Source organism: Engystomops pustulosus, chromosome 10, assembly GCF_040894005.1.
Source record: "Engystomops pustulosus chromosome 10, aEngPut4.maternal, whole genome shotgun sequence".
Classification (NCBI taxonomy): Eukaryota; Metazoa; Chordata; class Amphibia; order Anura; family Leptodactylidae; genus Engystomops; species Engystomops pustulosus.
In genome coordinates this window covers 6,559,592-6,584,859 of record NC_092420.1, presented here as the reverse complement: position 1 = coordinate 6,584,859, position 25,268 = coordinate 6,559,592, and the positions used below count along the sequence as shown (strand labels likewise).

The 25,268-nt window shown below is 44.5% G+C and overlaps 1 protein-coding gene across 2 annotated transcripts in view; it reads left to right on the top strand.

The window, feature by feature from the left end:
* PLXND1 (plexin D1) overlaps window positions 1-25,268 on the top strand; it is a 93,704-nt gene that overhangs the window by 42,162 nt on the left and 26,274 nt on the right. For both annotated transcript variants that reach the window (XM_072128997.1, XM_072128996.1), the window contains exons 3-22: window positions 7,032-7,163; window positions 7,241-7,341; window positions 8,224-8,356; window positions 9,106-9,286; window positions 9,507-9,615; window positions 9,698-9,794; window positions 13,308-13,412; window positions 13,702-13,791; window positions 14,551-14,644; window positions 16,907-17,070; window positions 17,174-17,325; window positions 17,769-17,868; window positions 17,971-18,110; window positions 19,077-19,250; window positions 19,389-19,479; window positions 20,589-20,861; window positions 20,938-21,087; window positions 22,720-22,834; window positions 23,299-23,406; window positions 23,838-23,950. In XM_072128997.1, the coding sequence (XP_071985098.1) occupies window positions 7,032-7,163; window positions 7,241-7,341; window positions 8,224-8,356; window positions 9,106-9,286; window positions 9,507-9,615; window positions 9,698-9,794; window positions 13,308-13,412; window positions 13,702-13,791; window positions 14,551-14,644; window positions 16,907-17,070; window positions 17,174-17,325; window positions 17,769-17,868; window positions 17,971-18,110; window positions 19,077-19,250; window positions 19,389-19,479; window positions 20,589-20,861; window positions 20,938-21,087; window positions 22,720-22,834; window positions 23,299-23,406; window positions 23,838-23,950 (2,622 nt within the window). The remainder of the gene's footprint in view (window positions 1-7,031; window positions 7,164-7,240; window positions 7,342-8,223; window positions 8,357-9,105; window positions 9,287-9,506; window positions 9,616-9,697; window positions 9,795-13,307; window positions 13,413-13,701; window positions 13,792-14,550; window positions 14,645-16,906; window positions 17,071-17,173; window positions 17,326-17,768; window positions 17,869-17,970; window positions 18,111-19,076; window positions 19,251-19,388; window positions 19,480-20,588; window positions 20,862-20,937; window positions 21,088-22,719; window positions 22,835-23,298; window positions 23,407-23,837; window positions 23,951-25,268) is intronic.

Here is a 25,268-nt window from a genome sequence, read left to right as displayed (position 1 = left end):
AACGTGTCTCCAGTGCTGAGATACATCTACAGATACATGTCTCCAGTGCTGAGATACATCTACAGATACATGTCTCCAGTGCTGAGATACATCTACAGATACGTGTCTCCAGTGCTGAGATACATCTACAGATACACGTCTGCAGTGCTGAGATACATCTACAGATACACGTCTCCAGTGCTGAGATACATCTACAGATACACGTCTCCAGTGCTGAGATACATCTATAGATACATGTCTCCAGTGCTGAGATACATCTACAGATACGTGTCTCCAGTGCTGAGATACATCTATAGATACACATCTCCAGTGCTGAGATACATCTACAGATACACGTCTCCAGTGCTGAGATACATCTACAGATACGTGTCTCCAGTGCTGAGATACATCTACAGATACGTGTCTGCAGTGCTGAGATACATCTATAGATACATGTCTCCAGTGCTGAGATACATCTACAGATACGTGTCTCCAGTGCTGAGATACATCTATAGATACGTGTCTCCAGTGCTGAGATACATCTATAGATACACGTCTCCAGTGCTGAGATACATCTATAGATACACGTCTCCAGTGCTGAGATACATCTATAGATACACGTCTCCAGTGCTGAGATACATCTACAGATACACGTCTCCAGTGCTGAGATACATCTATAGATACACGTCTCCAGTGCTGAGATACATCTAAAGATACGTGTCTCCTGTGCTGAGATACATCTACAGATACGTGTCTCCAATGCTGAGATACATCTACAGATACACGTCTCCAGTGCTGAGATACATCTACAGATACATGTCTCCAGTGCTGAGATACATCTACAGATACACGTCTCCAGTGCTGAGATACATCTACAGATACACGTCTCCACTGCTGAGATACATCTACAGATACACGTCTGCAGTGCTGAGATACATCTATAGATACATGTCTCCAGTGCTGAGATACATCTACAGATACATGTCTCCAGTGCTGAGATACATCTACAGATACACGTCTCCAGTGCTGAGATACATCTACAGATAGGTGTCTCCAGTGCTGAGATACATCTACAGATACATGTCTCCAGTGCTGAGATACATCTACAGATACACGTCTCCACTGCTGAGATACATCTACAGATACACGTCTGCAGTGCTGAGATACATCTATAGATACATGTCTCCAGTGCTGAGATACATCTACAGATACATGTCTCCAGTGCTGAGATACATCTACAGATACACGTCTCCAGTGCTGAGATACATCTACAGATAGGTGTCTCCAGTGCTGAGATACATCTACAGATAGGTGTCTCCAGTGCTGAGATACATCTACAGATAGGTGTCTCCAGTGCTGAGATACATCTACAGATACGTGTCTCCAGTGCTGAGATACATCTACAGATACGTGTCTCCAGTGCTGAGATACATCTACAGATACGTGTCTCCAGTGCTGAGATACATCTACAGATACATGTCTCCAGTGCTGAGATACATCTACAGATACGTGTCTCCAGTGCTGAGATACATCTACAGATACACGTCTCCAGTGCTGAGATACATCTACAGATACACGTCTCCAGTGCTGAGATACATCTATAGTGCTGAGTGCTCCTTGCAGATATCCATGTAGTTGTACCCAGCCTGAGCGCGTCTCTGACACTAGAATTTCAGGTACCGTCCCTTTAAGACTTCCCATTTGTTTCCTGCTCCATAATATTTGTCCGATAAATTCTGCGTTTGCTGCATGTGAGTGGCCGTGGCGTCTTATCTGCAGCGATCACTCATTTTCCCATCTCACACGTTACTAATCTAATTCTACCAACTTAAGGAGACCCCTCGCCTCCCCCCTAATAGCGTGTAATTGAGATCCGTGTTTCTGGGAGAGATTGTGATAATGCATTAACAGGCGGCATGAAAGCTTCCCCAGTATGTAATCCCCCAGGGGGGGCGGCCGGGCAGGGGGGATCCTGGGCACAGATCTCATCTCACACCTATGTCCCCTGGTACCCCATGTTATAACGTCACAGGCATAATAATGTAATAATAACCAAACACATGTAACTGGGAGACCATAATAGAGGTGACACGGGGCCACAGGAGAGAACGGCTAATGATGTGGGGGGGACGGATGTGCTGGATATTCTCACAGGGCTGCGGAGGAAGGAGGGAGGAATCTGAGGGTATGAGATGAAGGTAATGAATGAAACGAGGAGGAGGAGGCTGCAGATTTTGGGAAATGCTTTAATGGAATTTACTTAGTGGTCAAAGACTATTGTATTGTCAGAGACATATGTTTAACTCTTAGTGTTGCCGTGGATTATAATACTGCCACCTATATACATTAACATGACTTCTATAATACTGCCCCCTATGTACAGGAATATAACTACTATAATACTGCCCCCTATGTACAAGAATATAACTACTATAATACCGCCCCCTATGTGCAGGAATATAACTACTATAATACTGCCCCCTATGTACAGGAATATAACTACTATAATACTGCCCCCTATGTACAAGAATATAACTACTATAATACTGCCCCCTATGTACAGGAATATAACTACTATAATACTGCCCCCTATATACAAGAATATAACTACTATAATACTGCCCCCTATGTACAGGAATATAACTACTATAATACTGCCCCCTATGTACAAGAATATAACTACTATAATACTGCCCCCTATGTACAAGAATATAACTACTATAATACTGCCCCCTATGTACAGGAATATAACTACTATAATACTGCCCCCTATGTACAGGAATATAACTACTATAATACTGCCCCCTATGTACAGGAATATAACTACTATAATACTGCTCCCTATGTACAAGAATATAACTACTATAATACTGCCCCCTATGTACAGGAATATAACTACTATAATACTGCCCCCTATGGACAGGAATATAACTACTATAATACTGCCCCCCTATGTACAAGAATATAACTACTATAATACTGCCCCCTATGTACAAGAATATAACTGCTATAATACAGCCCCTATGTACAGGAATATAACTACTATAATACTGCCCCCTATGTACAAGAATATAACTACTATAATACTGCCCCCTATGTACAGGAATATAACTACTATAATACTGCCCCCTATGTACAAGAATATAACTACTATAATACTGCCCCCTATGTACAAGAATATAACTACTATAATACTGCCTCCTATGTACAGGGATATAACTACTATAATACTGCCCCCTATGTACAGGAATATAACTACTATAATACTGCTCCCTATGTACAGGAATATAACTACTATAATACTGCTCCCTATGTACAGGAATATAACTACTATAATACTGCTCCCTATGTACAAGAATATAACTACTATAATACTGCCCCCTATGTACAAGAATATAACTACTATAATACTGCCCCCTATGTACAAGAATATAACTACTATAATACTGCCCCCTATGTACAAGAATATAACTACTATAATACTGCCCCCTATGTACAAGAATATAACTACTATAATACTGCCCCCTATGTACAGGGATATAACTACTATAATACTGCCCCCTATGTACAGGGATATAACTACTATAATACTGCCCCCTATGTACAGGAATATAACTACTATAATACTGCTTCCTATGTACAGGAATATAACTACTATAATACTGCCCCCTATGTACAGGAATATAACTACTATAATACTGCTCCCTATATACAGGAATATAACTACTATAATAATGCCCCCTATGTACAGGAATATAACTACTATAATACTGCCCCCTATGTACAAGAATATAACTACTATAATACTGCCCCCTATGTACAGGAATATAACTACTATAATACTGCCCCCTATGTACAAGAATATAACTACTATAATACTGCCCCCTATGTACAGGAATATAACTACTATAATACTGCCCCCTATGTACAGGAATATAACTACTATAATACTGCCCCCTATGTACAAGAATATAACTACTATAATACTGCCCCCTATGTACAGGAATATAACTACTATAATACTGCCCCCTATGTACAGGGATATAACTACTATAATACCGCCCCCTATGTACAAGAATATAACTACTATAATACTGCCCCCTATGTACAAGAATATAACTACTATAATACTGCCCCCTATGTACAGGAATATAACTACTATAATACTGCCCCCTTTGTACAGGAATATAACTACTATAATACTGCCCCCTATGTACAAGAATATAACTACTATAATACTGCCCCCTATGTACAGGGATATAACTACTATAATACTGCTCCCTATGTACAAGAATATAACTACTATAATACTGCCCCCTATGTACAAGAATATAACTACTATAATACTGCCCCCTATGTACAAGAATATAACTACTATAATACTGCCCCCTATGTACAGGGATATAACTACTATAATACTGCCCCCTATGTACAGGGATATAACTACTATAATACTGCCCCCTATGTACAGGAATATAACTACTATAATACTGCCCCCTATGTACAAGAATATAACTACTATAATACTGCCCCCTATGTACAAGAATATAACTACTATAATACTGCCCCCTATGTACAAGAATATAACTACTATAATACTGCCCCCTATGTACAGGGATATAACTACTATAATACTGCCCCCTATGTACAGGGATATAACTACTATAATACTGCCCCCTATGTACAGGAATATAACTACAATAATACTGCCCCCTATGTACAAGAATATAACTACTATAATACTGCCCCCTATGTACAAGAATATAACTACTATAATACTGCCCCCTATGTACAGGAATATAACTACTATAATACTGCCTCCTATGTACAAGAATATAACTACTATAATACTGCCCCCTATGTACAAGAATATAACTACTATAATACTGCCTCCTATGTACAGGAATATAACTACTATAATACTGTCCCCTATGTACAGGAATATAACTACTATAATACTGCACCCTATGTACAGGGATATAACTACTATAATACTGCCCCCTATGTACAGGAATATAACTACTATAATACTGCCCCCTATGTACAGGAATATATCTACTATAATACTGCCCCTTATGTACAGGAATATAACTACTATAATACTGCCCCCTATGTACAAGAATATAACTACTATAATACTGCCCCCTATGTACAGGAATATAACTACTATAATACTGCCCCCTATGTACAGGGATATAACTACTATAATACTGCCCCCTATGTACAGGAATATAACTACTATAATACTGCCCCCTATGTACAAGAATATAACTATTATAATACTGCCCCCTATGTACAGAATATAACTACTATAATACTGCCCCCTATGTACAAGAATATAACTACTATAATACTGCCCCCTATGTACAAGAATATAACTACTATAATACTGCCCCCTATGTACAGGAATATAACTACTATAATACTGCCCCCTATGTACAAGAATATAACTGCTATAATACTGCCCCCTATGTACAAGAATATAACTACTATAATACTGCCTCCTATGTACAAGAATATAACTACTATAATACTGCCCCCTATGTACAGGAATATAACTACTATAATACTGCCCCCTATGTACAGGAATATAACTACTATAATAATGCCCCCTATGTACAAGAATATAACTACTATAATACTGCCCCCTATGTACAAGAATATAACTACTATAATACTGCCCCCTATGTACAGGAATATAACTACTATAATACTGCCCCCTATGTACAGGAATATAACTACTATAATACTGCCCCCTATGTACAAGAATATAACTACTATAATACTGCCCCCTATGTACAGGAATATAACTACTATAATACTGCCCCCTATGTACAAGAATATAACTACTATAATACTGCCCCCTATGTACAGGAAGATAACTACTATAATACTGCCCCCTATGTACAGGAAGATAACTACTATAATACTGCCCCCTATGTACAAGAATACAACTACTATAATACTGCCCCCTATGTACAAGAATATAACTACTATAATACTGCCCCCTATGTACAGGAATATAACTACTATAATACTGCCCCCTATGTACAAGAATATAACTATTATAATACTGCCCCCTATGTACAGAATATAACTACTATAATACTGCCCCCTATGTACAAGAATATAACTACTATAATACTGCCCCCTATGTACAAGAATATAACTACTATAATACTGCCCCCTATGTACAGGAATATAACTACTATAATACTGCCCCCTATGTACAAGAATATAACTGCTATAATACTGCCCCCTATGTACAAGAATATAACTACTATAATACTGCCTCCTATGTACAAGAATATAACTGCTATACTACAGCCCCCTATGTACAAGAATATAACTACTATAATAATGCCCCCTATGTACAAGAATATAACTACTATAATACTGCCCCCTATGTACAAGAATATAACTACTATAATACTGCCCCCTATGTACAGGAATATAACTACTATAATACTGCCCCCTATGTACAGGAATATAACTACTATAATACTGCCCCCTATGTACAAGAATATAACTACTATAATACTGCCCCCTATGTACAGGAATATAACTACTATAATACTGCCCCCTATGTACAAGAATATAACTACTATAATACTGCCCCCTATGTACAAGAATATAACTACTATAATACTGCCCCCTATGTACAAGAATATAACTACTATAATACTGCCCCCTATGTACAGGAATATAACTACTATAATACTGCCCCCTATGTACAAGAATATAACTACTATAATACTGCCCCCTATGTACAAGAATATAACTACTATAATACTGCCCCCTATGTACAAGAATATAACTACTATAATACTGCCCCCTATGTACAGGAAGATAACTACTATAATACTGCCCCCTATGTACAAGAATACAACTACTATAATACTGCCCCCTATGTACAAGAATATAACTACTATAATACTGCCCCCTATGTACAGGAATATAACTACTATAATACTGTCCCTACATAGAACTGTTATTATTAGATACTATAGATGGATATAATATCAGGTTTTCGCTGCTTTACATTTCTACAGATTAACTTTGATGCCGCCATGAACATAGTCAGCAGACAGTCCTTACAGATCGCTCGGGGGCAGCCGGTCCACCACATCATGCAGTTTGACCCTGTGGACGCCACCTACCTCTATGTGATGACCACCCACCAGGTAACCTACAGTCTTGGCTTGTTTCTCCTGTTATGGGGATCTGACCTCATGTACTTAGTGTATTCCCCATTTTGCAGATGACTAAAGTTAAAGTTGCGGATTGTGAGAAGTTCCTGACCTGTGGCGAGTGTCTACGAGCTGCGGATCCGTACTGCGGGTGGTGCACCATGGAGGCCAGGTCAGTCACCCAGCTCTCAGAGGGCGCCACCAGCTTCACCATTCATGAGGTGTTCATCAGGTCCATCATTTCCTCTACAAGGTTGACCATGGTCCGGGACCCGTGTGGATGGGATGAGCTCAGAGATGAATATCACGATTTTGACACCTTGGGAAACCATTGTTACAATTGTTACATTGTTGCTTTCTTCTCCAGGTTGTCACCCTGTATAGGAGCCCCTGTCAATTGCCCCGACTTTCCCCCTCTTCTGATTTTTCCTGTCCCCCTTACAGAGCCCCTCCCCAAGCTTTGTGTAGGTCGTATCCATTTTGTCTTTAGGTTTTTGTGCTTAAGACTGAAAATTCTGCCAAGAAAATTTGCAACAATTTTGCTGCAACATTGTAAGCGGTGATCCTGACGGCGTCTCCGGACTGCCCCGGGACAGACCACTTATCTCCCCATTTGCAGGCGATGATCTGAGATCTTAATTCATCACTTGTTATAATCCCCCCCTCACCTGTTATCACCATAAATCTAATCACGCGGCGGCGATAAGATAACATAGAATGTTCTCATTAGCGGAGCGGACGTAAATCAGCGCCAACGCCCCGGGTTCACTCCGAAGCTTCCGTCTGATTAATTAGGCAGCGGATTAATATATGCCGCCACCACTGACGGCCGCGCCTGATACTGTCACCGAGTTGTGAAGGTCACCGGAAGCGAAAGTGTCCGATCCGCAGATAATTACTCATCTCTATTCCGGCTCAGACCATATCAGCCTCATTAATTTTACTCCAGCTCCTTTCTATTAACCTCAGAAATTTTCCATTGTGTTCTGGTGATCGTGCAGCGTACGCAGCACCCCCGCTGTATATCACCTCCTCTCCTCATGTGTGTATACAGGTGCTCCATCCAGCAGGAATGTCACAGATCTGAAGACTCTGCATTCTGGACCCGCCTGAGCAATGATGGCGCAGAGCGCTGCCCCACCTTACAAGTCATCCCGAAGGAGATTGACGTGTCCTCAGATACCCAGGTGATGGCCACACACATGGAAGGGCCAAAGACACATGTGCCAGTCACATACATTGCCAGTCCCCAACATCTAGGCCAGTGCCAGCCACATTGCCTACATAGCAGTGCCAGCTGTGGTGCCACCATACCAGTGCCAGCCATTGGAATAGCCCACCACAGTTCCTCTAGGAAAGGGACAGCCATTGTCAAACTAGAACAGTGCCAACACAATTCATGTATCATAGTGTCTTCATAAATGTGCCACATCCTCCATGGCAATAATGCCTCCATATAAGTACCTGGCATAGTGCCTCTAGTGCCACTCAGTACCCGATAACCGGACCAGCCATAGTTATTTCATATAAGTGACACTCACTTTCCCCCAAAACACCACCAGCCATAGCTGCTCTGGAACAGTGCCAACCACAATTCATGTATCATAGTGTCTGCCATACTGTCACATCCTCCATGGCAATAATGCCTCCACATAAGTACCTGGCATAGTCCCTTTAGTGCCACTTACAGTCCCCCATAACAGCAGCAGACATAGCTCCTCTGGAACACTGCCAGCCATAGCTGTCTCATACCAGTGCCCTCCTAGTGCCCCTATAACAGCACCAGCCAGGGTTATTCCATACCAGTGCCAGCCATAGTGCCCCTATAACCGCAGTATGACATCTCCTAGCGATGGATAATCTCAGAATATCTCGGAGTTCCCCTTTAGGTTCCTGTAGCATCACATCTGCTGATCCGTCTCTTCTTCTCCTGCAGACAATCCTCTTACAAATCAGTGGGAATCTCCCCAGCCTGAAGCTGATGAACACGTCCTGTGACTATGGCAATGGCGTCCTCATGCCCGCGACCACCGTCTATGACGCCGATGCCTCCCAGCACTGGGCACACTGCTCCTTCCTTCCAAGAGATCAAATCCCAGCATTTCCTAAAAATCAAGGTACAAGTCCAGAACGTTGTACAATGTAGACTGTAATGAGACAGGAAACCCCTTCCATTACCATAAATCCATGTGTAACGTCCAGATTACCATGAAACGTCCGTGTAATCCAATCCGTGACCTGCACCTGTAAGACTTATCGCTGCCTCAGCACTGTGTGAGATGCAGGCGGCAGGAGTGTACAAAAAGCATTTGTTAAAATTAGTAAATGTCCTCACAGATCACGTGACCGTTACAATGGCCGTGGCCGTGGACGGGATCCATATCGCCGAGCAGAACTTTGTCATCTACGACTGCGAGAGAACACAAAGGATCCACCTGAAAACATCGTAAGAAACTGCAACGTCATAAATATCATAGAGACCCCTCCAAACCGAGACCGACCTGACCCCAGTCCTGATATTATTACAGGTGCACGAGCTGCGTCACCTCCCCATGGCCCTGCAAGTGGTGCGAGGGACAGCACAGGTGCATGTACAACACGTCACAGTGCCACGGCGTGGTCAAGGTAAGAAGGAAATGAGCTGCACTCACTATTCTGCTGCTGGTGCAGTCACTGTGTACATACATGACATTACTTATCCTGTACTGATCCTGAGTTACATCCTGTATTATACCCCAGAGCTGCACTCACTATTCTGCTGCTGGGGCAGTCACTGTGTACATACATGACATTACTTATCCTGTACTGATCCCGAGTTACATCCTGTATTATACTCCAGAGCAGCACTCACTATTCTGCTGCTGGTGCAGTCACTGTGTACATACATGACATTACTTATCCTGTACTGATCCTGAGTTACATCCTGTATTATACCCCAGAGCTGCACTCACTATTCTGCTGCTGGTGCAGTCACTGTGTACATACATGACATTACTTATCCTGTTCTGATCCTGAGTTACATCCTGTATTATACTACAGAGCTGCACTCACTATTCTGCTGCTGGTGCAGTCACTGTGTACATACATGACATTACTTATCCTGTTCTGATCCTGAGTTACATCCTGTATTATACTACAGAGCTGCACTCACTATTCTGCTGCTGGTGCAGTCACTGTGTACATACATGACATTACTTATCCTGTACTGATCCTGAGTTACATCCTGTATTATACCCCAGAGCTGCACTCACTATTCTGCTGCTGGTGCAGTCACTGTGTACATACATGACATTACTTATCCTGTACTGATCCTGAGTTACATCCTGTATTATACCCCAGAGCTGCACTCACTATTCTGCTGGTGGTGCAGTCACTGTGTACATACATGACATTACTTATCCTGTACTGATCCTGAGTTACATCCTGTATTATACCCCAGAGCTGCACTCACTATTCTGCTGCTGGGGCAGTCACTGTGTACATACATGACATTACTTATCCTGTATTATCCTCCGGAGCTGCACCCTCTGGTCTTGGCAGCTGCCATTTGAAACTCAGCAAAACAAGGCGATTAGTTGCTCATTATCTTGGGCTCTGGGTGTCATTGAGGTGTCCGTACAAAACAACATAAACTAATGAGGCCACTACCTGAACTGCGAGGCCTCGGTCATAATCCTATTAGACGGGCCCTGTACCAGGACTGAAATTGAATCTTCTTTTAGCGAGCAATCTCATCCCTTAATTAGAAAAGATGGTCTGAAAACTCATTACCTAATTATCAGCTGCGTTAGGCCCGGCGGCGGGGAGGGGGGGGGTGTTTTTGGGGTTTTTTTTGTCCAGTTGACGTGAGAATCTGCAGGGATCTGTCATATACATCCAGTGATACATCACAGCCCGGCACAGCTGATACACATTCACTTCCCTCTTTGGCCGCACATATAGAACCCTGCACTTCAAATTTTCAATGTATTTAACACAGTCTAAAGAATCCGGAGTTACGGATACACGAGAAGGGGGGGTGAGCTCACAGTTTACTCAAATTCGAGTGACACTTCCTTTAGTATTGGGCTATTTGCATTATATAAGAACATAGGGTTGTAGTATCTGAACCCCTTATGTGTTACAGTAACCAGTGCAGTTAGGGAGACTAGTGATGCATCCTGGGAAAATTATATGCAAATGAGCGTAATTCACGGTGATCTCCATCTACAGTGGCCTTCACAGACCGGGAGGTAGAGGAGATGTTTTGAGTTACTTGTGCCAGGTACCAGTGGGGTAAATTTAGCAAGAAGTGGGGGCAAATTTGTATACAATATATATATATATGTTATACTTTAGTTTCCTTTTTGGAATGTCCATAATTGCGGCCCCTTTACCCCCGACATTTGGCCATCCCCCGACATTTGGCCATTGCTCTGCCGCGTTTTCTCCTGACATTCCTGAGCACGTCCCCCTTCCCCCTGGATTCCTCTGTCCCCTGGATCTTGGACCACCCACCATCATCACATTATTCCAATCCAAAACAAAGTCATGTAAAAATAGCCGAGGTCACCTGTCCGCGTCCGTGATCTCCCAAACGGAAGCCGGGAAGACTCCGCTATTGTTTTACTGAGAGCCGTGAATTGGAGGAAACTTGGACCCTGAACAATAGGAGTACAGTGCAGGACCCCATGAGATCATACGCCTGGAGAAATATGTCCACCCACTCCACTTCCTTCCGTACACATCGTAGTCTTCCCACATGTCATGTACAGGGTCCTCGGCACTAAGGTAATGCCAGGCGGGTGGTGTAAAGCCCAAACAGAAAGATCCTGTATATATGGATACAGCACAGTACTACTACTCCTATCCTGTATACATGGGCACAGCACAGTACTACTACTCCTATCCTGTATATATGGATACAGCACAGTACTACTACTCCTATCCTGTATATATGGACACAGCACAGTACTACTACTCCTATCCTGTATATATGGGCACAGCACAGTACTACTACTCCTATCCTGTATATATGGATACAGCACAGTACTACTACTCCTATCCTGTATATATGGGCACAGCACAGTACTACTACTCCTATCCTGTATATATGGGCACAGCACAGTACTACTACTCCTATCCTGTATATATGGGCACAGCACAGTACTACTACTCCTATCCTGTATATATGGGCACAGCACAGTACTACTACTCCTATCCTGTATATATGAGCACAGCACAGTACTACTACTCCTATCCTGTATATATGCAGCATGGTACTACTACTCCTATCCTGTATATATGCAGCACGGTACTACTACTCTTATCCTGTATATATACAGCATGGTACTACTACTCCTATCCTGTATATATGGATACAGCACAGTACTACTACTCCTATCCTGTATATATGCAGCATGGTACTACTACTCCTATCCTGTATATATGCAGCACAGTACTACTACTCCTATCCTGTATATATGCAGCACGGTACTACTACTCCTATCTTGCATATATGCAGCACGCTACTACTTCTCCTATCCTGTATATATGCAGCACGGTACTACTACTCCTATCCTGTATATATGATATGGGGATCCCATCCTGTGAACTAATCGGGGTCACATTTAGGGGACACAATAAAAATAAACAATATTTTTAACTCTTCTGAAATATTTGATCATGTGATTTTCTTTTCTTGCCCTTTGAACCCCGGACTGATGTGTTTGTTGTTTTTCGATTTTTACCAAGATAAAAACCTATTCATCAGCCCAAGGTCAGCTGACAACCCCCCCCCACCCCCCACCCCAGGCTCCGTCATGAGGGTCCCTGACAACTCACGATAGTAAATCTCCAGTAATAGTCACTTTCCAGGATAAATCCTGCGCCTACAGTTCATTCTGTAATAAGTATCAGGTCTAAATCCTGAGCGTGATGTTGTGTCCCCGTCATGCGGAGCATTATGGGATTGAGCGTTGATTGCCGCTGCCTGATTGCACAATGCTCTGGCTTTACATTTGAAGGTCGTCCTATCAGAATCGGAACCCAAAAGATGTATATTTGATGAAACTTTGAGTAATGTAAATTCTTCATTCAGCTCTACATAATTGTGCGGCTTTACGGCAGCTTCCTGACATTGTTGTTACTCTCCCATAGAACAGCACAGACTGTCCCCAGATCACCACCAGCCACATTGTGCCCGCACCTACCGGCATCGCCAAGGACTTCATCCTGTCTGTGGCAAATGTCAACACGACCCAGGTAACGCGTCCACTACTGCACACGGTGACATGGGTGCACCCATAGATCCGGAGCGGGGGGGGGGGAGGGGGGCCTGCCGGAATACTGCCATAAGCAAGCGGAGGGCCCATAACAAAATGCACGTGTCGACAATGTATGGATTAACCCATAGCGTCCTGGAGGTTCCCACACAGATATTTAGTGATATATGGAAGGTCCGCATAGTCCCAGGACCCAGCGGGGGGCGTACACTGTGTGGATAGCGGCGCTGCGGATCCGGCAGATGTTTCCTATGTCTCTCGCCCTCTAGGATCTCGCCTTGGAATGTGACTTTGGAGCAGAACAGACTTTCCCAGCCCGATGGTTGAACTCCACGGCCGTCCTGTGCAGCAGCGTCCTGGTGAGGAGAACGCTCTACTATATGTGATGGGGTCACCCCCAGTCTGTAGAGGGTAGAATCCCCCCTATTGTATGTCTATTACTATGATGATGTGTAGAGGCCAGAGATCACCCCAACCTTCACCCGCCATGATCATACACTGATCCCCTCATCTTCAGCCTCATGGATCCTCGAGGCGCCCCCATAACTCATAGTCCGGACCCCGCACTGACCTCCTGTATATTCCCCCTCCCCAGCTCCTAGTGAGGAGAACCCTCTACTATATGTGATGGGGTCCCGCCAGTCTGTAGGGTGTAAAATCCCCCCTATTGTATGTCTATTACTATGATGATGTGTAGAGGTCAGAGATCACCCCAACCTTCACCCGCCATGCTCATACACCAGGGTTGGGGGGACCACTGATCCCCTCATCTTCAGCCTCATGGATCCCCGAGGTGCCCCATAACTCATAGTCCGGACCCCGCACTGACCGTCCTGTATATTGTTTCCTACCCCCCAGCTCCTGGTGAGGAGAGCGCTCTACTATATGTGATGGGGTCCCGCCAGTCTGTAGGGTGTAAAATCCCCCCTATTGTATGTCTATTACTATGATGATGTGTAGAGGTCAGAGATCGCCCCAACCTTCACCCACCATGCTCATACACCAGGGTTGGGGGGACCACTGATCCCCTCCTCTTCAGCCTCCTGGATCCTCCGGGTGCCCCCATAACTCATAGTCCGGACCCCGCACTGACCGCCCTGTATATTCCTCCCCCCCAGCTCCACACATCAGAGAGCAGCCAGAGATTCCCGGTGAATTTGCAGCTAATGGACCATTCTGGACAATTTCTCGACAATCCGCAGACGCTGACTGGTGAGATAATCCCATCCGTGGCGGCTATTGCATTTATTACGGCCTATATTGAGTTTATTACAAAGTTTACGGTGCAGGATTTATAGCGTTATATTATCTGTGTCCTGATGGAGCAGTAATAGGGATTGACCCATTGCACAAAATTTAAAGGGCAACTCCAGATCCCAATTATATCCACATGAATGATTGACTATCCGTCCCTGAGTTACATAGTATCTATGGATGGAATCTTTTCTCCTCTTCTTGTGTATAAAGCACAGATTTTTGATACATTGTTAGTGGGAGGGGCTTGTGGAGTTGCTCTTTGAGTAATTGCTATGACAGTCAGTGTCTGGGTGTATGTGTGTATATGTCATCCTTGCACTCTATGATATATACTGTATACAAGGAGACGGCTCGGGATGATAACAGGCTGCTGAACTTGGCCCCGAGTCATAAAATCCTCCTTTAAGAAAGACTCCGGAAGTTTTATCAGTGTGGGAGGAAGAGTCGGCCGGTTCCGTCCTCATTGAAGTCTAATCTTTCTTGATGCCACTGTGCAGACAGGGGGTGAGCGCTGCAGTAAACACATAGGTGACCCCGGGGTCTGCAGACGCTGTAGGGTGTAGGGTCACTTACTATGTAACTAGTGGGTTCTGGGATTTCCAGTTGTCAGTACATCCCCTCCACATATAGATAAGATCTGCGCAGAATGTTGGAGTTACACTACATTGTATTATACTCCAGTCACATCTAAAGCTGCACCTACAACTTACAGCTGGACCATCCATGGACAACCCTCTATCAACATTGTGGGACATTCTCTGTGGAAAACAGAAGAACACGAAGTGCGCGGTCACACGTGGCGTTTGCCATGCGTTTTACATGTTACCATGTCTCGTTTTCAAAGCGTTTTTTCTTCATTTCTGGAAGCGTCCGCAGCTGTGTGACATTTTCACACCTTCTTACTCTTCCAGCAATGAAGAAAAACGCTTTCAGACCCGCCGAATGTGTGTAAAAACGTTTGTAACAAGCGCCACGTGTGACCGCACTCGAACCAGTAGGGGCTGCTACAATGTGTGAAGTCAGAGCTAGAGCAGAAGATTTAAAAAAAGGGAGAGGCCTGAACAGCGGAATAATCAGAACTTTGTGTAGGTTGTTAGTAGCAGCAGATCTGTGAAATATGGATTTAGATGTCAGGATTGTATCTTCTTCTCTAAGTGCACTGGGGGTGTGTCCTCACACTGCTGTGCTCTGTGCTCTCTGCAGCCAGTGTTATGTATTGTCCCTGGAGAGATGTGTAATCAGACCTCACACTGCTGTGCTCTCTGCAGCCAGTGTTATGTACTGTCCCTGGAGAGATGTGTAATCAGACCTCACACTGCTGTGCTCTGTGCTCTCTGCAGCCAGTGTTATGTACTGTCCCTGGAGAGATGTGTAATCAGACCTCACACTGCTGTGCTCTGTGCTCTCTGCAGCCAGTGTTATGTATTGTCCCTGGAGAGATGTGTAATCAGACCTCACACTGCTGTGCTCTGTGCTCTCTGCAGCCAGTGTTATGTATTGTCCCTGGAGAGATGTGTAATCAGACCTCACACTGCTGTGCTCTGTACTCTCTACAGTCAGTGTCATGTATTGTCCCTGGAGAGATGTATAATCAGACCTCACACTGCTGTGGTCTTTGCTCTCTGCAGCCAGTGTTATGTATTGTCCCTGGAGAGATGTGTAATCAGACCTCACACTGCTGTGCTCTGTGCTCTCTGCAGCCAGTGTTATGTATTGTCCCTGGAAAGATGTGTAATCAGACCTCACACTGCTGTGCTCTGTGCTCACTGCAGACAGTGTTATGTATTGTCCCTGGGGAGATGTGTAATCAGACCTCACACTGCTGTGCTCTGTACTCTCTACAGTCAGTGTTATGTATTGTCCCTGGAGAGATGTGTAATCACACCTCACACTGCTGTGCTCTGTGCTCTCTGCAGCCAGTGTTCTGTATTGCCCCTGGAGAGATATGTAATCAGACCTCACACTGCTGTGCTCTGTGCTCTCTGCAGCCAGTGTTATGTATTGTCCCTGGAGAGATGTGTAATCAGACCTCACACTGCTGTGCTCTGTGCTCTCTGCAGCCAGTGTTTTGTATTGTTCCTGATTTGAGTTTTGATCATAGATGTGAATAAACTCCACTGCACAGAGCACAGCAGTGTGAGCATGTCCTCTTTTTTGAAAAAAGGCTTTTTAACCCAAAGTAAGTAATGAGTTACTCATCTATCTTTTGCCTTCCAGTTGAGGTGTATAATTGCGCCTCAGAAACCTCTGATTGCTCCCGGTGTCTTGGTCGGACAGATTTAGGACACCTGTGCACATGGAGTGAGAGCAGCGCCTCCTGCAGGCTGAACAGTGAACTGCTGCCCATCCAGAACACCTGCCCGTCCCCAGAGATCAGGAAGGTAGCGCCATCTACGTGTTTTGTGAATAGATCGGGCTTGTACGTATGGAGACATTGTGGGGGGACTCCGCGGCTCATGTCTGTGTATATGCTTCTCTTTGCAGATCGAGCCTGTGAGCGGCCCCCTCCTCGGAGGCACATTACTCACCATACAGGGGCGCAATCTCGGGAGTCGCTTTACTGACATTGCTGACAAGGTGAAGATCGGAGACGTCCCTTGCTTCCCCATCCTGGAGAAATATCTGGTGTCTGAAGAGTGAGTGCTGCTCCACACTGACAGCCCGACAACCCATATGGCCAACAGTAAAGCCAACACACGGGTCGTCGGCCACCCTGACCCTACTACTACCTCATAATCAGGGGGATTTACCATCCAGGATTCCTAGAAAGCTGGGTGACAACCTGTAGGGCCCCCATTAAAGTATTTCCTTATTGTGGAAGGCTTTGATATACAGCCGTGTATTCTCCTGATCCACATTAATCCAAAACTGGGAAGGATTACCATTCAGGATGCTGGGAAAGCTGAGTTCTAATCATATAATAAATGACTGATAGAAACAGGCAATAGCATGTGCTGCAGAGTAAAAGTGGTAGCTTTTAAGAGCTCAGTCATCATGTTGTGTTACGTAACTTACGTTGTATTATGTTGTCTTGTGTGATACATAGATACATTGTATATAACTTATTCTTTACTTCCAGGATCGTGTGTGTGACCGGAGAGGCCCCGGCGGAGCTCAGTGATTGGGTGTCTGTAGAGGTGAATGGGAGGGGGCGATCCAAGGAGAAATATTCCTTTATGGTAAGTATGGGGTTAACCATCTACTAGAAGACCTTATGAAGATCCTTGAGTTTATCATGTAATTCCAGTATATACGGCACTAACCATAGATCTCTCCTGCAGTTACCAGAAGTCTTCAATCTGTCTCCTAATCTCGGCCCTAAAGCCGGAGGCACGAAGATTAGCATATCCGGCAAGCAACTGGACATCGGAGGAGACGTCCGCGTTCTGTTTAATGAGACCCTGGAGTGCGGAGACATAGTGTAAGCTACACACAATCTGCAAGATCTCAGCTTTCCTATGCAGCTTTCATCTTAAAGATTTCCTTGTAAAGGGAACCTGTCAGCAGGTGTGACCATACAGACTGCAGCCAGTGCTTTGTATTGTCCCTGGTGAAATGTGTAATTAGAATTTTCTGTACATCGTTAGTAGCAGCAGGACTGTGATAAAAGGATTTATATTCCAGGATTGTAGCTTCTCCAAGTGACCTGGGGGCGTTTCCTCACACTGCTGTGCTCTCTGCATTACGCTGATGTATGTCCCCTTCTCTCTACTCTGAGTGATTGCTGAAAAGGCCAACCAGAATCCTGCTATAGGTTTTATTCTGTGATGTAGCTCAATGCACAGAGCACAGCAGTGTGAGGACACACCTCCAGCACTCTTGAAGAAGCTCTAATCCTGGAATAAATCCTGGTAAATCCATATATCACAGTTCTGCTGCTACTAACAACATACACAAAGGTCTGATTACACATCTCTCCAGGGACAATACATAGCACTGGCTGCAGAGAGCACAGAGCACAGCAGTGTGAGGTCTGATTACACATCTCTCCAGGGACAATACATAACACTGGCTGCAGAGAGCACAGAGCACAGCAGTGTGAGGTCTGATTACACATCTCTCCAGGGACAATACATAACACTGGCTGCAGAGAGCACAGAGCACAGCAGTGTGAGGTCTGATTACACATCTCTCCAGGGACAGTACATAGCACTGGCTGCAGAGAGCACAGAGCACAGCAGTGTGAGGTCTGATTACACATCTCTCCAGGGACAATACATAACACTGGCTGCAGAGAGCACAGAGCACAGCAGTGTGAGGTCTGATTACACATCTCTCCAGGGACAATACACAGCACTGGCTGCAGTCTGTGGTCCACCTGCTGACTGTTTCCTTTTGATGGTTTCTATTCCATACCTTCATGTATTTTTCTATGTTTTCCTAACAGACGCACCGAGAGCAGTATCCGCTGCACCGTCCCAGCAATGGGTTCGGGTCCAACCGTGACCGTCCCTGTCTGTGTCCAGTTTGAACGAAGGTCGTGTCTGAATGGTAACCTCACCTTCCAGTACAAAGAGAACCCAGTGATTAGGAGTATGGAGCCGAGGAGCAGTCACATGAGGTAGGGGCATCTCTGAGGGTCTGTAACAATGTATCAGGTGATGGTGCATTAGGTGGCACAGGACCTTTGCTTGGTGGGCACAGGATTGTGGGGTCTTCATAGGTTTCCTGAATAAGCCGTGTTTTACGTTGTCCTCAGTGGGGGCCGCATCATCACACTGACCGGAGAGAGATTCGACCTGGTACAAGACATGAAGATGAAGATTACAAATCACAAGGGAGGGATAATGGTGAGTGTCCTCCCGGATCCCTGAAGAATAGCGGGACAGCCTGTGAATCCGGGACAATGGGGTTTTCATAGGTTTATATTGAGATTCATTGCAGGATTTTCCTCACACTGCTGTGCTCTTATGTCTGTGCATTGTACTGCACCAGAATCTACTCTTTGTGTGCTGGAGTATTCCAGCAAAAGACTGCGACTGTTTTACTAAGAGCTGTGGTGCAGGTCAGCTCAGAGAGATAAGAACACAGCAGTGTGAGGACACTCCTCCAGTGCTCTTGATGGAGCAAGGGGATAGTTGGGACACCACCATACGCATTAGATGGACGGTTGGTCTCCGTGGTTGGTACAGTCGTGGTTGGTCTCCGTGGTGGAGCTTGATGGGACAAGGGGAGAGTTGGGACACCACCATACACATTAGAGGGTCGGCTGGTCTCCGTGGTTGGTACAGCCGTGGTTGGTCTCAGTGGTTGTGCTTGATGGGACAGGGGAGAGTTGGGACACCACCATACGCATTAGATGGTCGGTTGGTCTCTGTGGTTGGTACAGTCGTGGTTGGTACAGCCATGGTTGCGCTTGATGGCGCTAGGAGATAGTTGGGACACCACCATACGCATTAGATGGACGGTTGGTCTCTGTGGTTGGTACAGTCGTGGTTGGTCTCCGTGGTGGAGCTTGATGGGACAAGGGGATAGTTGGGACACCACCATACGCATTAGATGGTCGGTCGGTCTTCGTGGTTGGTACAGTCGTGGTTGGTCTCCGTGGTGGAGCTTGATGGGACAAGGGGAGAGTTGGGACACCACCATACACATTAGAGGGTCGGCTGGTCTCCGTGGTTGGTACAGCCGTGGTTGGTCTCAGTGGTTGTGCTTGATGGGACAGGGGAGAGTTGGGACACCACCATACGCATTAGATGGTCGGTTGGTCTCTGTGGTTGGTACAGTCGTGGTTGGTACAGCCGTGGTTGCGCTTGATGGCGCTAGGAGATAGTTGGGACACCACCATACGCATTAGATGGCCGGTCGGTCTTCGTGGTTGGTACAGTCGTGGTCGGTCTCCGTGGTTGGTACAGTGGAATGTAAGGGCCAGTGCTAATCTTTGGATTCCTCTTCATAGAATTGCACAGTTCTCAGTGACATCATGGTCACCTGCCCATCCCCCACAGCCCCAAACTCCACCCTGGAGGGAAAGAACGTCAGCGTCGGGTTCTACATCAATGGCATCTATGTGTCCGAGGAGAAGACCGACCTTAGTGACGACCACACGGCAGAGGAACATCTGGACGACAGGTTCACCCTGGAATATCAGCCCGATCCAATGTTCTTTACCGCCAAGAAGGAGAAGTTGATCAAGCACCACGTCGGGGAACCTCTGACTCTGGTCATACATGTAAGGAACCCAAAAATTTAAGCTAAGGACCCATTGAGTTATCAAGGTCCAACTCTAATGTTCCGGTGTCTTACAGAAAGAACACGACGACCTGGGCCTGAGGGTGGATGAATATCAAGTCAAGGTCGGGCAGATTCCCTGCGAGCTCATCGTCTTTAATGACAAAGTTATACATTGTAGCATCAATGAATCGCTGAGCTCTTCAGACCACTACCTACCTGTCACAGTAAGTAGGAAACCACACTCCCACACAGGGATTTCATGTCATATCAAAAAAAAAATCTTGAAATAATATAAATGGATGATGTGTAATGCCTTATTTCCCCTGCGGGGGCACTGCAGGGAGATTGAGCAAGTTATTCTCACAGATCACATTGATCGCTGAGGACAACCAATTTAGTCACCAGTGGAAACATAGACAGGTCACATGAAGGGGGACGGTGACTACTGCCCTTCATCAAGATGGGGGGAGTGATCAGAATAGTCCTTGTTCTCTCTTCCTCTTATGATTTGTCTTATTTTCCTGCCATCTCATCAGATGATGGAAAAGTAAGAATTCCCCTATAAAACCTGAAATCCCCCACTGAGCTGGGAACAATGTGTCATCTTCCTTTAGAGGGTTTTCTTCATAAAGAATTGGGACAGGTTTGTTTTTTTCCCCTATAAACAGCGCCACCCTTTTCCATGTGGCTGTATTTGGTATTGCAGTTTTGCACCATTAAAACATTAAACCAGTTATGCATATTAATTGCTATTGATTAACTAGTCAAAGGGGAGGTGCAGAGTGTGGATAACCCCGCCTATCTGTAGGGTCTCATCCAATAAGTCAATTTGCTTCCTGTACATTGCTCCACCTACTTGACCAATTAAGTGAGGATGCCGTGCTTCCTATTTTGTTTACTAGGTGGCACAGCGGATACACTAAGCTTTAATCCTTCATGGCGCCATTTCATGAAAATGTAGAATTTTCTATACCTCCGTTTTAAACCTGCACATGGATAAAATAGATGATTTTCCCCGACATCTAAATCCTTCCCCTTTTCATGTGATGTTATGTAAAAAAAATTTTCCCCCTTTGTGTTTGGCAACATTATATATATAAAACTATTCCATCTACTTATATTACTAATATTATACATCTTATACTTCTCTTATACTCATATTAATAATATATTATATTATTTTACGTCTATTATAATACATCTATTATGCAGATTATCGCGATACCAAGTTATTATTATATAGATTTTGATTTATGTTTTCATATATTACGAACATATTTATCAATGTGCATATTGTGATTACCGCACATGCAGATATTGTTATAAGCAGATCGTTATGCAAATGTTACCCATAAGTCATTATTATCTGCATATCATTTCCCTATGGAGATTATCATTATATATTATTATTGAGATAATCTGCAGTTTCGTTCTATTATTCACAGATTGTTGTACAGATTATTATGCAGCAGATGCAGATATGTTTGTGTAGATTATTGCTATATGTGGCTATTATGCAGATTATTATGTGGATTATTGCTGCAGGCAGATTATTATCTACAGATTTTTATACAGATTATTAGTATGCGCAGGTTATTGCTGTATGTAGATTATTATGCAAATCCTTTTTTTTTGGAAAATATTTATTCAAACTCTTCTGCGCCGATGAAAGTGACACGTTTCCCTTGTGAGAACGAAGTGTAAGGTGTCAGGTTGTCACTGGCAGGTACGGGTGTGCAGTCACTTCCAGTCTGACTGATACGAGTGTCACTTCTCGTTGCCTGCAGTGTCACCTCATCTGTGTCTATATATATATATCGTTTCTGATCTTCTCCTTATTTTTCTGTATCTCATAGATACAAGTGGGTAAATTTAACCAGACCATCACCATGCTGCACCTGGCCGGGATAGAGACCTCCATCATCGTCTCCATAGTCGTCTTCATTGTGCTGTTACTGCTCTGTGTAGTGGGTAAGTCCTGGATTTTGGGATGCTGTGATTATTGGGATCGCTTCTATCACATGTCCAGAGACATAACTGGAAGATTCTGACAAGGGGGCATCAGTACTGAGGCGAGTTGAGCCTCTGGCCTCAGGCAGCACCAACAGCTGGAAGCATCAAGGGCACAGTTGTGTGCTACAAAGTAAGGACTGGCTATTAAAAATACTGTTTTATTATTTAGTGGAGACCTCACATACTAAAATATAAGCAAAAAATATAAAAAAAAATAACCTTATATATTACAATTGTGTAGGAAAGAGGGGTGTGTAGGTCACCCCCTCAAATCTGTACCAGGCCCCCACAGCTATAATGTCCTGTGTATAACATTGTTCTCTTTGTAGGGGCGGAGACACCCCCTGGGCCCAGTAGGAAGGGCACCCTCCTCACCCCATGTGGGTCTTCTCCTGTGATGTTAACTATTCTTTTTCTTGTAGCACTCTTCATCTTCTGCACCAAGAGCCGCCGGGCCGAGCGCTACTGGCAGAAGACCCTGGTGCAGATGGAGGAGATGGAGTCGCAGATACGAGAGGAGATCCGGAAAGGTAAAGAAAGGATAGCACTTTATTTGCAGCAGTTCACCAATTGTTGTGCTGTGCAGAAACAGTCTCACTTTACTGCACTCTTAGGGTGAAGCAAAATCGGTGTAGAGCACTAGGACCCTGGTGCTACTTCTGTATCCAAATCCATGCCACAATCTGTGCAATTGCAGGGATGGGCCTACGGTGACCCCATCAGGATACCTATACAATTAAGAGCTACAGTAGAGCAGGAAGCAATAGGCTCCTTGCTCCACCAGTCAGAGTAACGCTGTATATTAGGGGGCCCTGAGTACATATCATAGATAAGGAGGCTAATTATCCTCTTCATCCAAAACTTTGCCACTAAGTGAAATTTGTTCCTAATAATCTGGATTATCATGTTTTCCTAGATCTCTTCATTGTACAGTAAAGTTTCCTGTCTTGTGTTCTTGCAGGATTTGCAGAGCTACAGACCGATATGACCGACCTGACCAAAGAGTTAAACCGCAGCCAGGGAATCCCATTCCTGGAGTACAAACATTTTGTCACCCGAACTTTCTTTCCTAAGGTAAAAAAAATACTTAATATCCTGCTAATAGGGAAGAATAGATATAATTTAGATGTTCTGCAATGAGTATTCGGTGTGATACAATTAGATACATGGCGGGGGCTCTGATTATACACCAGACAGAACTGACACATTTTATATCATTTGTAATTAATATTATTGTGGGAATTGGATGCAGGCGGTGGACGAGAGGGGGGCTTCAGTACACGGGGGGATGTAATAATGAGAGGGGCTTCAGTATACAAGGGGGGGGGGGATGTAATAATGAGGGGGGTTCAGTATACGGGGGGATGTAATACTGAGGGGGGTTCAGTATACGGGGGGATGTAATAATGAGGGGGGTTCAGTATACAAGGGGGGGGGATGTAATAATGAGGGGGGTTCAGTATATGTGGGGGATGTAATACTGAGGGGGCTTCAGTATATGTGGGGGATGTAATAATGAGGGGCTTCAGTATATGTGGGGGATGTAATAATGAGGGGGCTTCAGTATACGGAGGGATGTAATAATGAGGGGCTTCAGTATATGTGGGGGATGTAATAATGAGGGGGCTTCAGTATACGGAGGGATGTAATAATGAGGGGGCTTCAGTATACGGGGGGATGTAATAATGAGGGGGCTTCAGTATACGGAGGGATGTAATAATGAGGGGGCTTCAGTATATGGGGAGGGATGTAATAATGAGGGGGCTTCAGTATATGTGGGGGATGTAATAATGAGGGGGCTTCAGTATGCAGGGAGGGATGTAATAATGAGGGGGCTTCAGTATATGTAGCGGATGTAATAATGAGGGGGCTTCAGTATATGTGGGGGATGTAATAATGAGGGGCTTCAGTATATGTGGGGGATGTAATAATGAGGGGGCTTCAGTATACGGAGGGATGTAATAATGAGGGGGCTTCAGTATACGGGGGGATGTAATAATGAGGGGGCTTCAGTATACGGAGGGATGTAATAATGAGGGGGCTTCAGTATACCGGGAGGGATGTAATAATGAGGGGGCTTCAGTATACGGGGGGATGTAATAATGAGGGGGCTTCAGTATATGTGGGGGATGTAATAATGAGGGGCTTCAGTATACGGGGAGGGATGTAATAATGAGGGGGCTTCAGTATACAGGGAGGATGTAATAATGAGGGGGCTTCAGTATACAGGGAGGATGTAATAATGAGGGGGCTTCAGTATATGTGGGGGATGTAATAATGAGGGGGCTTCAGTATATGTGGGGGATGTAATAATGAGGGGCTTCAGTATATGTGGGGGATGTAATAATGAGGGGGCTTCAGTATACGGAGGGATGTAATAATGAGGGGGCTT